General features: G+C 23.2%; 1 protein-coding gene across 7 annotated transcripts in view; it reads left to right on the top strand.

The window, feature by feature from the left end:
- LOC107069923 (proton-coupled amino acid transporter 2) overlaps positions 1-15242 on the top strand; it is a 37995-nt gene that overhangs the window by 20562 nt on the left and 2191 nt on the right. For 6 of the 7 annotated variants that reach the window (XM_089177828.1, XM_015327768.2, XM_089177838.1 and 3 more), the window contains 9 exons: positions 1322-1438; positions 8008-8158; positions 9206-9333; positions 9585-9669; positions 9867-10139; positions 11829-12007; positions 13106-13138; positions 13746-13918; positions 14425-15242. The exon at positions 14425-15242 is cut by the window's right edge and continues 2191 nt beyond it. In XM_089177828.1, coding sequence (XP_089033954.1) covers positions 1322-1438; positions 8008-8158; positions 9206-9333; positions 9585-9669; positions 9867-10139; positions 11829-12007; positions 13106-13138; positions 13746-13918; positions 14425-14666 — 1381 coding nt within the window. In that variant the 3' untranslated portion in view covers positions 14667-15242. The remainder of the gene's footprint in view (positions 1-1321; positions 1439-8007; positions 8159-9205; positions 9334-9584; positions 9670-9866; positions 10140-11828; positions 12008-13105; positions 13139-13745; positions 13919-14424) is intronic. The other variant, XM_015328106.2, reaches the window with a different exon arrangement.

Genomic DNA, 15242 nt, shown 5'->3' with positions numbered 1-15242 from the left:
TTTAATAGAAAGATCCTCCGCATCGCAGTTTTTTATTTTTTTTTTCAGTCCAATAGATTAAAATTCATACCTCATTATTTATTGATTGTACAGAAAAATGTTTTAGACGAATTTTGTAGGAAATTTAATGCTCTACAAAAAAGGTATCTTATACTTTTTCTGTAAACCTCACCATTTAAATGATATTGAGGATTTAAATTTGATGATTTTTAGACAAATTTCATTTTTGTTTATGAATTTTATATTCAGATACAAAAATCAGTACTCATGAAAGTTTGATGATGAATATCTTTTGAACGCTTAATTTAATCGCCAAAACATAAGACACCATTTTTATAGAGCAGTTCATTTCCTACGAAAATTTGTATTGTGCACTTTTTAATAGTCATTTATTATCGAGTTATAAATTTCATAAACAAAAATGAAATTGGTATAAAAATCATCAAATTTAAATCTTCAATATCATTCAAATGGTGAGGTTTACGGAAAAAGTATAAGATACCTTTTTTGTAGAGCATTAAATTTCCTACAAAATTCGTCTAGAACATTTTTCTGTACAATCAATAAATAATGAGGTATGAATTTTAATCTATTGAACTGAAAAAAAAAATAAAAAACTGCGATGCGGAGGATCTTCCTATTAAAATTAAGAGCTCTTATTGGGTGAGAATTCTTTTAAGGTGTCTAGGAACCCATTTTTGCGTGGCACTTGAAAAAAAAATAAGTCATTTTTTTGACCCACCCTAATATATATATATATATATAATTATAATAAAAATTATTTATTATTAATTTACTTAATTATTTTTATTAATTTATTATTTAATTAATTATTAATTTAAAATTATATAAAATATATATTAATATATATAATTTTATTAATTACATATATTTTATAATATTATTATATATAATTTTAAATTTATATAATATTTGATTTTTATAATATTTTATAAATGAATATTTATATTTATTATATATTTAAATTATATAATATATATATATATATATATATATATATATATATTTAGATTATTAACTATGAAATGTCTGATTACTCGGATTATTTTCATCTCGAAATCAGACATTTCATATTTATATATAATGACCTAATATTTAATTTATTATAAAATAATATACATTGTTATATATAATAAATTTATATAATATTTTATTTTATACATTTTATATATATATTTTTTTGTTCACAATTAAGTATACAATTTATTGATATAATTTCAAAGATTTTTTTTTAATTATTAGATTGAATTATTATTAAAATAATAAATATATTCATACTATTGAATTGTATTTTATTTAGAAATGGCGGTACTTACGGAGCATTCCAATCAAAGGATCCGATTTTATCTATAGAAAAAGGTGGAGAAATGATACATGGACCTGACGAACATGGAATGACTGTAGATCATCCTACTTCGTAAGTTATTATTTATTATTTACTCTTGTTCATATATATTTCAAAATTAATATGTAATAAACTTGTTTCTTTTCCTACTAACTCATTTACATACTCAATTATAAAAAATATAACATTTTATAACACAAGTTATTTTCTCATACAAATGTTTAACTCTATTAGCATATGTGTTCATTACTATCTGTATATTTATTTTTGTTTCATCTAATAATTTAATTAACACGCGTGAGTACTATTTAAAATAAAAACATTTCTAACCGGTTTTGTTAAACCATCAAGAAATATTTTATCAAGGTGTAAAAATTCTAAACATTCTTTTTTATTTATTTTCAATTACCAAAAATATATGGTAAAACTAGTATAATAATAAAATAAAAAATACTATATTAAATATTATATATAGTATACTTATAATAAAGTAAAATACTAGTTTTGATAACCATAAAGAAATATCTTATCAAGGGGTGTTAATATTCTAAGCACTTTTTTTATTTATTTTCAATTATCAAAATATATTGTAAAACCTACTAGTTTTATTAACCATAACATATCCTATCAAGGGTTATAAACATTCTAAACATATTTTTTATTTATTTTCAATTACCAAAAATATATGTAAAATTTGCTAGTTTTATTAACTATAAATCATTCAAGGTGTAATTCATTTATTTTTCATCAAGGTGTAAACATTCTAAACATTTTCTGCATCTCTTTCCAATTGTCAAGGATATTATACAGGAAAAGGAAAAAGAAAATTATACAGAATAATAGTTAATGTAACAGTATGCTAAATACATTTAAATATGAGTCACATTTAAACGATTTCTTCTTACACGTCTCGTGAAGTAAATATTCACTTTAAATATGCATCATCAAGAGATAAAATAACCGGAATGTAATAGTAAGCGTGGGAAGTGTAGAAAGGTGTGTTAAAACGATGATTAAAACTCGAGTAAAATTTTAACTGACCTAACATAAGTTAATTACATATAATATTACAAGTTACAGGAGGGTTCGGGGGCTTATAAAAAATACAAAAAAAAAGACCTCAACATTATTTAAAAAAAAAAAAATTATTACACACCCTGACCAAAACTTCAATTTGTCTCATGCGAAACTTGCAATTAATGGAGAGTGTGTGTGTGGGGGGGGGAGTGAGAAAAGATGGACAAAAATCTTAACATTGTTTAAAAATTATAACCTGTACAAAAATTCATTTTGTCTCATGTGAAACTTGACTGAATAATATTTGCAAAAAAAAAAAATGTGTGCACTTTATTCGACCGTTACAAAGATTGAATTTAATTCATTAATTAATTGCTTATCATTTTACCTAGCATAGGTTTTTTTTTTACATGAATTATTCATGAATGTTCGTGTGCACACACAAAGCAGCTCATTTCCTTAATTTACAGACTCGTGCAACTGATTGACGTTAATTTCAATGTGTCGCAAGTAACCTTCTAAAACCGTTTCAAATTTATTCTTATGTACTTATATATATATGTGTGTGTATGTATATGTATATACGTACGTAATTAACAAAAGTATTGTTTGTAAACAAATCGAGTAAATAGGACTCTGTTCTTTTTTTTATTATTTCTTCCTACCTACTACCTTAGAATCACAAATGGTTAGTCAATTAACTAGAGATTCAAATTTAAATTGGACTTAAACAGAATTAAGGGACCACTTAACCCAAAATAGAGATAGTAGTGGTATTATAATAGTTAATAGTGTCTTGTGATTACTTCCGCTTTAAAAAAAAAAAAAAAAACATTCTTTTGTGATCTATTTAATGGTTGTTTTGATCAATGCTCAATTTACTTTTCTTTTTTTTTGACTTTTATTATGTTGAATAAATTTAACCTTGGATTTAAAAAAAGAAATGTCGTGTTGAAAATTAATTGTGAAATTAATTAATTTGGGTATTTTGGTATAATTTTGTTATTTTTATTTCGTAGTTTTGATTTGTTGAAAAAAGTTAGGTTAATTATAAAATTAGGTTAGAATATTTGGTATTGTTGAAAATAATTACTATTAATTTATTTATTGTTTGTTAATTTTGATTTTGTGAAGTAAAAAATGGAATAAAATAAATTAATAGTAATATTAATAATAATATTAATAAAATAAATTAAAATATTGATTTTTTGAATGAAAATAATTCCATTATTATACTGCACAAATTGAATGCACGTATTGTTACGTATTAAAAAATCTTGTAAGGATAAAACAGTAGATAAATGATGAATTCTTTGAAGTATTTAAAAAAAAAAAAAAAAAAATAAAATATATATATATATATATATATATAAATAAAAACAGAATATCTGTTGATTCTCGTAATAGTGTATAAATCATTTTTCTTTCCTTATTTTCAATTAAATTGTTCAAGGCGACCTACATACATGTGTATTTTTAATTTTTAAGATTATATCATATCCGTGAGTACAACATATTCGAGTATTTTTTTCCTTCTTTTTTTCTTCTTTTTTTTCTTTCTTTTTTCTAACTGTAATTAAAGAACCAGTGATGGGTTTATTACAATTACGTACAATTATTGTATCTATTTACTATGTTGGTTTATTCTTCAATGATATAATGAAACGAGAAATTAATTCACACATTTAAAAAAAAAAAGAAAAAGTTGAAGAAGAAAATGAAAAAGAAAAATAAAAAATAAAAAAATATAAAAAAGAAATAAAAAAATGAGTTAAAAAAAAATGAAAAAGAAAAAAAATGAAAGTAAAAAAATATAAAAAAGAAATGAGAAAGAAAATGAGTTTAAAAAAAATGAAAAAGAAAAAATGAAAAATAAAAAAGAAAGAAAAATATACAAACGTCATTTTGAAATTTTTATAAAAATAAAAAAGAAAATGAAAAGTTTTTTTCCGACAATAAAAATACAACTTTTATTATATTTTAAAAACATTAATAAAACTTTCCAGAAAAAATATTTAAAAAAAAGAACCATTATATTAAAAGTAATCAATTAAAAATCAACCAAAAATAATTAATATTGTGTTGTGTTTACATTAGATTCTTTTAATGTGTATTAAAAATATCACATTATAATGACAACAAATCTACAATTAGGTTTAGATTTTCTTATTACACGTGGACACAATTATCATTTCATGCGTAAACCACGTGCAAAATGTTGCTCAATTAAAATCTCAGTTCTCACCTTCTTAATGCGTCTAAGACAATATATCTTAATACCATTTTGTATCTTGTAATTATAGTATTATGCAACTAACTTAATCTATAGTTGAGTTGAATGAGTATTAACGTAAGATATATATGCGTACATATATTATATTATTTATCATAAAACATATATACATATATTTTTATTTTTTTTGTAAAAATACTTAAAGATATTTTTAAAAAGTTTCATAGATAATTTATAAAGTCATTTATATATAAATATAAATATATGGTATATATGTACATATTTAAATATATAAATAAATATATATTAAATTTATTATTTAAATTTAATTTTTATTATGTATATATATATATATTTAATGTAATAATATTATATAATTAATTATATATTTTATCAACTATTTATTAAATACTTGCTTACATATATGTCTATATATATATGTAATATATAATATTATATATAGAATTAATTAATAACATAAACATAATATAATAATAATAATAATATAATTATATAAATATATTAATTAATAATATAATGTAAATTATATTAATAATATATATTAATAATATTATTAATATTATAAAATACAATTATAACATAATAAAATTAATTAATATATTTATATATATAATATATTATTAATATTAATAATATTATATTATATTAGATTTAATAAAATATTATTTAATGAATATTTTAATATATAATTATTTTATTATACAATTATTTAATATATAATTTATTTAATATAATATTATTATATTTATAATAATAATAATAATAATAATAATAATAATAATAATATATATATAACATAAATATTATATTTTTTATTTTTGTAAAAATACTGAAAGATATTTTAAAAAGATTTCACAGATAGTTAGTGCTCATTTATTGCATCCTTGAAATATTATTCTTTTTTTGTATATACAATAATAATACGAATTCTTTTCATTTTGTATTTTTTTTTGTATTATATTTAACAAAAGAAAGAACGAAAAAAAGAATGAAAAAAAGGTGTATCATAAAGTATTGTTAACTAAAAACATACTTCGTATCGATAATCGTTTTTTACGTGAGGTTTCTATCTATCTGTCTCTCTTTCGCTCTCTCCTCTTCTTTCTTTCTCTCTCTCTCTTACCATTAACGAGCGAATAGATGTCACAAGCTCTGGATTTAAACTTAACGCTGTGCGACAGTGCCACAAAAGCAACCAAGAAGACAGAAATAAATAATTTGGCATAAGCGACCGTCATCATCATCATCATCATCATCATCAGCAACATCAGCATCAGCATCAGCATCAGCATCAGAGCATCAGAGTATCATCTCGCGTTAGTTCGCGTAATACTCTACATTTAACTTGAATCCTTTTCTTCTTCTATGACATATTATTTTACAGTATATTGAACTATTTTTTTATACATATATATATATATATATATATATATATATATATATTGTTTATTATGCACTAATGCATTTATCTCGAAACGTTTACAAATTTATTATTATATTTTCAAAAGAATGTTAATTATTCTTAGTATGAATATAAATAAATTATTACTAAATAAAAATATAAAATATGATAAACAGTATAAAAATAAAGCAAAATAAATAGTATAAAACATAATAAATAAAATATGGGAAAATATAATATAAAAAAGGTAAAATATAAAATATACAAAAATATAATATAAGAAAAGTAAAATATTAAATACAATAAATAGTATAATATATAATAAATAAAATATAAAAGAAATAAAATATAAAATATAAAATAAATAGTATAAAAATAAATAAAATAAATAGTATAAAAAAATAAATGTGGAAAATTTTCAGAGGGAATAAATATTCTTATTGTTCATGATATAAAATATAAAATATAATAAATAATATAAAAATAAATAAAACAAATAATATAAAATATAAAAAATTAAAAATATAACAAAATTAAAATATAAAATATAAAAAATAAACGTGGGAATTTTACAGACTGAAAATATTTCAATTATTTATGATACTAAAAGATTATTTTCTGCTAGGTCAATAGGTAGGTACACATCGATAAAAGATGTTTGGATAAAATTAGTCGAAGCTTTTGACGCTTTTAGGTTTCTTAGGAATGACCGCGAACTTACACACCAAGCACCGTCCAAACTCGGTCGACCGATTTCATTTGTAGACGATTTTAAATTAGCTCAAGCTATAGTCAACACGCGAATGCTTGGAAAATTTACACCGAGGATGTACTATGGTCTCTCTCTCTTTCTCTCTTTTTATTTCTCCCTCTCTCTATATCTCATTCTTTTGTTTTCTCTCTGTCTTTCTTTAATCATAACTTTAACACACACACACACACCACGAATTAACTTGATAAACTACAAACACAACAACACTTGTTATATGCTGGTTATGAATTAGAAAAAAAAGAAACAAATGATGTTATAATAGTAATTAAAAAAAAATTACCCCACATTAATCATTTTTTATATTTATTACCAACTATGTGGCAATCGATTACGTTAATAAACTTTTATTACACATTAATGAAAATTTATTTACTATTACTCGTACAATGTGAAATTCTTATTTCTTTTTTTCTTTTTTTTTTTATGATTAAGATTGTATGAGAAAATGTTTGTTTTATTGAAAAGATATTATGTAAAACGTTATATAATAAAAAAATAAAAAAAAGTATTATTAAAATGATTATTTATAATAATAATAAGATAATAGATAATATCATAAGATATGATAATAAAATTTGAATAATTTGAGTATTATATTTATGGTTTTTTTTTGTATTTGTATATAACTTTCTTATTTTTATGGGTTGAATGACTTCTTTAACTAAAAACATCACTTTTTAACATAATTGTTTAATAATAAATCAATGAGGTCACGTGTTTTGTTATTACAGTTTCTCTGGAATTAACAGCAGTAAATTTAATAAAACACGGTTTTTATTTTTTATTTTATTAATTCGTACTTGTATCAGAATCCAATTTATTTCATCAAAATTATTATATAAGATTAATTAATTAATTTTATTTTATTGTTTTTTTTATTTAATTTTCAATTCAATAAATAGAATAAAGCTTCTCTGGAATTAACTGCAATAAAACACAGGATTTTTATTTTTTTATTTTATTTTATTGAACTGTACCTGTATTAGAATCAAATCAAAATTATTAGATAAAACTAATTAATTTTTTAATATTATCTTTTATGTTTTTTATTTTCAATTTAATGAATCAAATAAACGAACAAAAATTAAAATTAAATTGATTTCTGATTTTTTCTTGTTAAAATTGAAAGTAAATATTAGATCGTGTCAGAGAATGAATTATTTATAAAATTAACAATTGAATTGGATCAATCACAGGTATATTGAGACCATGATGCACCTGTTCAAGGGTAACGTCGGTTCCGGTATTTTTGCATTAGGCGACGCTTTTAAACATGCAGGATTATTATTGGCACCACCATTAACCATCTTCCTCGGTGTCATTTGCGTCCACGCTCAACACATTCTTGTAAGTATTATTATTCAATTAAACAAATATATATCTTAATATATATAAATTACGTGTCACGTTGTTTGTCCGCAATGAACTCCTAAACTACTGTACCGATTTTAATAAAATTTTGCACACTGTGTGCAGTTTCATCCAGCTTGAAAGATAGAATAGTTTATATCTCAATTTATAATCGAAATATTATTTTATTGCGAATTATTTATTTATTAACAAAGAGTCATGATTATCTCTGTTAGTTCGATAAAATTCTAACAGATGGCGGTATAAGGTAATTCGTTGACTTAAAGACGTGTGTATCGGACTGATTATGAGTCACAGCAACGCATGGTGGGGCACCCCTAGTATCTACATATATATGTGAATTATTTATAATAATTAGTTGCAAATAATGCAAGTGGTGCATTTTATTTATTTTTTTTTTGTTTTCAGAAAAATAAATTTTAATAAATAAATCAATTGAAAAATATAATAATAAATTAATTATGTTGAGAGCCTTACAAATGTTTCTATTAATTTATCAATATGTAATATATTTATTTATTTTAAGTGAATTAATTAACTATAATATATATAACAGTATAACATAAGTTATATATATATAACATGGCGCCATCTATTGGAACAATTACCTTATACCACCATCTGTTAGAATCTTATCGAACTAACAGATATAATCATGACTCTTTGTTAATAAACAAATAATTCGCAATAAAATAATATTGAGATTATAAATTGAGATATAAACTATCCTATCTTTCAAGTTAGATGAAACTCCACATAGTGTGCAAAATATTATTAAAATCGGTTGAGTAGTTTAAGAGTTCATTGCGGACAAACAACTTGACACGTAATTTATATATATTAAGAATAAGAATAAGATATATATATATATATTTTTTTTTAAATTAATGATCCATATATTTTAATTATTATTTTTTTGTTTTTCTTTTTATTTGAAATGATTGAAATACAACAAATATTATGCACCATTTTTGATTAATTATTTTAATAATTAATGTTTGTTTTTGTTTTTTTTGTATTTAGGTACAATGTAACGAAGAAGTTAAACGTCGTATAGGTGATTCAACTATTCAGCCTAGTTTTGCTGGTACTGTTGAATTATGTTTCGCTACGGGACCATTAGCTCTTAGAAAATATTCCGTTTTTATGAGGTAAACAAATACATACAATCTTATAAAAAAAAAAAACATTTTATTTTAATTTCTTATATTTTTTTCTATTTATATTTATCTTATATTCGTTTGTGTATTATTTCGTTTTATTTGTTTCTTTTTTTATTTTTATTTTTGATGACCCATCTCCATCACCTATCTCCACCTACCTACTCAACCATCCACCTCCACCCATCCACCATATTTGATTCGTTACTTTTACATTGCACGCTTTCATCAATTTGTTACAGAAAAATGGTTAATTTATTTTTATGCGTAACACAACTCGGATTCTGCTGCGTTTATTTCGTTTTTATATCGACCAATATGCAACAGGTAAAAAAAACACACGCACACATATTTACATGTGTACATATATATAATGAAAGATAACTATAATAATGAGATTATTTGATTGTTTTTTAAATTATTTTTTGATAAAGATACTTATAAAAATTAATAATAATAATAATAATAATAATAATAATAATAATAATAATAATAATAAAATAATATTAATAAAATGTATTTAGGTATTGGATGCCCACAATGTTAAAATGAGCGTTCACCAACACATGGCAATAGTTTTGATACCAATTGTACTCAGCACATGGATTAGAAATTTGAAATATTTGGTACCTATTACATCCATAGCCAATTTCTTGGTAACAGCTGGTTATATTGCAACAATTTATATTATGAGTCAAGATTTACCAGCAATTTCTGAGAGAAGGTATGTCGCCGATTGGCATGAGTTGCCACTATTCTTCGGCACTGTTATATATTCCTTCGAAGGTATCACTTTGGTAAGTAAAAATTTTATTTTTTTATATTTTTTGGAGCGTAGGAGGAATGATGGATAAAAATATTAGGTCGAGTCATAAATAACTTCCGTTTTTTATGAGACAAAGAATGGTATTTCTGTCGCTGATAAGTGCAAGACACCTTTCATGGAGTTTTTTTTTGCAATCTTTACAATTGTTGAACGTATCTATTGGATTTTGCTCCAATATTACCTTTAAAAGGTTCGTCAAAGTCAGAAATACGTCCTGCACTCGGTTCATCTTTTAAGATCGTATCTCCAGAACGAAATTTTACAAACCAATTTTTGACTGCCCTATCAGTTATCAGTCCTGCACTGTATACGCTGCATATTTTTTCAGTTTCCACTTTAGTGCTATTGCCTTGTTTCAATTTTTAAAGCATTACATATCGAATATGCACTTTTTACTATCCATTTCAGTGGTTAAGAAAAACGGTTAAATGTAACATTGACCGCATAAAAAAGTTAACAGAAGACTAACTGAATCCTCATCTATATAGTGATATTGAAAATCCGTTTGTTTCGATGACTTATAGTAGGTAAATGCGAAAAATAGATTCTACATAGCCGCATCGGAAGTTACTTATGACTCGACCTAATATATATATATATATATATATATATATATTAGGGTGGGTCAAAAAAATGACTTATTTTTTTTTTTCAAGTGCCACGCAAAAATGGGTTTCTAGACACCTTAAAACAATTCTCACCCAATATGAGCTCTTAATTTTAATAGGAAGATCCTCCGCATCGCAGTTTTTTATTTTTTTTTTTTCAGTCTAATAGATTAAAATTCATACCTCATTATTTATTGATTGTACAGAAAAATGTTCTAGACGAATTTTGTAGGAAATTTAATGGTCTACAAAAAAGGTATTTTATACTTTTTTCGTAAACCTCACCATTTGAATGATATTGAAGATTTAAATTTGATGATTTTTAGATAAATCTCATTTTTGCTTATGAATTTTATAACTCGACAATAAATGACTATTAAAAAGTGCACAATACAAATTTTTATAGGAAATTAACTGCTCTATAAAAATGGTGTCTTATGTTTTGGCGATTAAATTAAGCGTTCAAAAGATATTCAGAGACAAAAATCAGTACGCATGAAAGTTTGATGATGAATATCTTTTGAACGCTTAATTTAATCGCCAAAACATAAGACACTATTTTTATAGAGCAGTTAATTTCCTACAAAATTTTGTATTGCGCATCTTATAATAGTCATTTATTGTCGAGTTATAAAATTCATAAGCAAAAATGAGATTTGTCTAAAAATCATCAAATTTAAATCTTCAATATCATTCAAATGGTGAGGTTTACGGAAAAAGTATAAAATACCTTTTTTTGTAGAGCATTAAATTTCCTACTAAATTTATCTAGAACATTTTTCTGTACAATCAATAAATAATGAGGTATGAATTTTAATCTATTGGACTGAAAAAAAATAAAAAACTGCGATGCGGAGGATCTTCCTATTAAAATTAAGAGCTCATATTTAGTGAGAATTTATTTAAGGTGTCTAGGAACCCATTTTTGCGTGGCACTTGAAAAAAAAAATAAGTCATTTTTTTGACCCACCCTAATATATATATATATATATATATATGCACACACATGATAACGAATTTGATTTATTTTTTTTTTGAAATGGTTACAAAAGGTGTTACCATTGAAAAACGAAATGAAGAAACCAAGTAATTTCAACAAACCATTGGGAGTTTTGAACGTAGGTATGGTCATCGTGGCTTTTATGTTCGTAGCAATGGGTTTTTTATCTTATTTAAAATATGGTGACGATGTACGTGGTTCAGTCACGTTAAATCTCGAATTAAATGAGGTGTAAGTATATTTTTATTATTATTACTTTTTTTGTTCATTTTAATTTAAAGAAGAAATAGATTGGTTTATTATAATCGTTGTTCGTGTCAGCAATGATTTCAATATGTTTAACCAGTTAAGCGTGCTTGTCGACTATATCCGTCATGGAGATGTGGCAAAATTTTGTGTTATGACATCTAAATCCGTCATGTGTAAAAGTTTGTTATAATTGGATGTTTAAATTGTAATTTTGGCGTAAAACTAAATTATATTCGTAAATTTTAATAATTTTAAAATGTTTAAAGGTCAAAAAAAAATTAAAGTCAAGAATAAATTTTTAACTTCTATAAATATTCGATTTTTTTCTCTAATTTTTCCGTTTAGTATGTATAAATATATATTAATATTAAGAAACTATGTATACATTACTAAGAAAATTGTTCATTTTCTAAAATAAAGTCGTCTTTTTGACTATCCAATATTTTAACAGCGTCACTTACTCTGTGTTTGACGACTATATCCGTCATCGCTTGATTATCGCGACACACCCGGAGCCGCGCTTTGCGCACAGATCGCCACACTTAACTGGTTAAATAAATATAATATCAAAAATTTTTCATTAATACAATTGGTCTCGATAAGAAAACTATTTTTTAATATACACACACATTAATAAATACCGTCAGATTGAAAATTATTAATTTTTATTTTTTTTTTCAAACGTTGTTGAAAAAAATTCTTTTATTTTGTATTGCATTGTGCAAAACAATTAAAGAAAAAATAATGTGAATCCAAAACCAAAAACAAAAGATATATTTTTTGTTCGTATTTTACGATTAAAAATAGATAATATTATTTATTAAATAATAATAATAATAATAATAATAATAATAATAATAATAATAATAATAATAATAATTGCAATTGCATTTGCTTGTGCATGACCATTAAATTATATTTAGTGTATTGCATTGAGTATAATTATTAAATTATGAAATGAACATTGCGTATATTAAACGAGTAAACTCAACAAACTTTGTTGTTATTGTTGTTGTTGTTGTTTTGTTATTTTTTTTCTCGATTTCTTTTAACATAAATTTTTTATTGTTGCATACCAAGAGTGGACGGGAAAAAGATCTACTCGCAGGCAAGGTTTATACCAATTATTCTCTGATAGATGTGCAGTGATTTTACATTTGCATTTGCATTTTTGTATTCTTTTTGGCGTATTTTTGCATTGTTTTAATTTTCTTCTCATTCTAATCAATGATTTACAAAAACAACAAAAAACAAGAATTAACTTTGATAATTTAACAATATTAATTTTTAGTTAATGATTTATAATTATTGGTCTTTTTTTGTGGTTTACAAAATTTTGTTCTTTGCATATGCACGAATGATAAAAAAAATTGTGTGTGTTAATGACATGATAATTATAAAATAATATTTGGTTAATTTATATAATGTTGATTATTATCAATAATATATATTTAATGTTATATTAAATATCATATAATAATTATAAAATAATATTATTGATAATTATTATTATATCAATAATTTATTATTAATAATATTGTGTTATAATATTAAATGATCATTTATTTCGATCATCACATCATATTACAGCTTGTTGTTCATTTCTTTTTAGAAATTTTACAACAATTTTCCCTATAACGAACACAAGAAAATTATACGTTTTAATAATTATACGTTTGTGCATTTTTCTAAGTTACTAACGAAAGTTCTATTTTTACAGCTTACCTCAGTGCATCAAGATTGCTATTTCTTTGAGCATTTTGTTGACCTACGCATTACAATTTTACGTACCAATTGCTATCATTTGGCCTGGTATTGTTGAACAATTTGGACCATTTAAATGGCCAGTAGTAGCAGAAATTGTTTTTCGATCTGCTGTATGTTTTGTTACTTGTAAGTATTTTCTTTTAATTATTCAATTAAATTACACGTATTTTGAACACGTATCAATTGAAATAATAATAAGATGTAAATATAAGAAATGAAACATTATTAAATTTTATTCAATTATGAATTCTATCAAGTATCAAATCAACATTACTATAACATTAAATATAATAATAAACAAATAAAATCAATTAAAAATGAAAGTTTATAAAAATTGTAACAGTTACAGTTTCGTTGTGTTTCCATAGTAAAAAGAAACCAGCATAATTTTGTATATGAGTGTACAAAATGAACATACATTATACCATAATTTTATTTACACAGTAATATTATTTTAATATTTGTATTGTATAAATAAGTATTAAAAAAAATAAAATAAATAATTTATACAACACTCATGTACAAAATGAACATATATTATACGATAATTTTATTTATACAGTAATGTTAACATTTTAATTAATTATTGTATTGTACAAAATAAATAAATAATTAAAATTGTATATTTTCAGTTGTATTGGCCGAGGCAATACCAGAACTGGGTTTGTTCATATCATTGGTTGGTGCAGTTAGTAGTACAGCACTGGCATTACTATTTCCACCAATCATCGAATTGGTAGTATGTTGGCAAAATGTTAATTTAAGTCCCTTCACGATTATTAAAGACGTGACGATAGTGCTGATTGGTTTATTAGGATTTGCTACAGGAACATACGAAAGTATAACGTCGATCATTAAAGCATTCAATAAATAAGAATCCCCCCACCACCACCACAACCACCACCACCACTACTACCATCCCCCAACACTTCTTCACGATATATTGTACAAATTTATTTCTTAGTTAGATTATTATTATTATTACTATTATTACTATTATTATTATTATTATTATTATTATTATTATTATTATTATGATTGTTATTATTATTATTTAATTAAATTTTATTTGTAAGGAATAATACTAAGGACGCGCGTGCGAAAATAACGGACCATGACATCCACACACACATACATATGCGAGTAGATGTAATGGGACTGCTAAAACGCTTGTCAAGATATCTTTATTATTAATTATTAATTATTATTATTATAACTAATTATATTTATATCTATAAATATGTATTATATAGTTATAGCGTAAAGTAACTATTTAGATTAACTTTTTATTTTTTTTTATTTTGGCGCTTGAAGGATGGCCAATGAACGACGAGGAAAAAATTGATATGACGCAATTTTTAAACATATTATTTTTTTCCTCTTCGTTTTGTTTGTATTATCATTATTTTCATATTTTTATTTTATTCTTATTATTTTTTTGACCAGTCGT

Source organism: Polistes dominula, unplaced genomic scaffold (assembly GCF_049000335.1).
Source record: "Polistes dominula isolate Pdom_NZ unplaced genomic scaffold, Pdom_raw_medaka contig_373, whole genome shotgun sequence".
Classification (NCBI taxonomy): Eukaryota; Metazoa; Arthropoda; class Insecta; order Hymenoptera; family Vespidae; genus Polistes; species Polistes dominula.
This window is presented reverse-complemented; position numbering and strand designations above follow the sequence as displayed.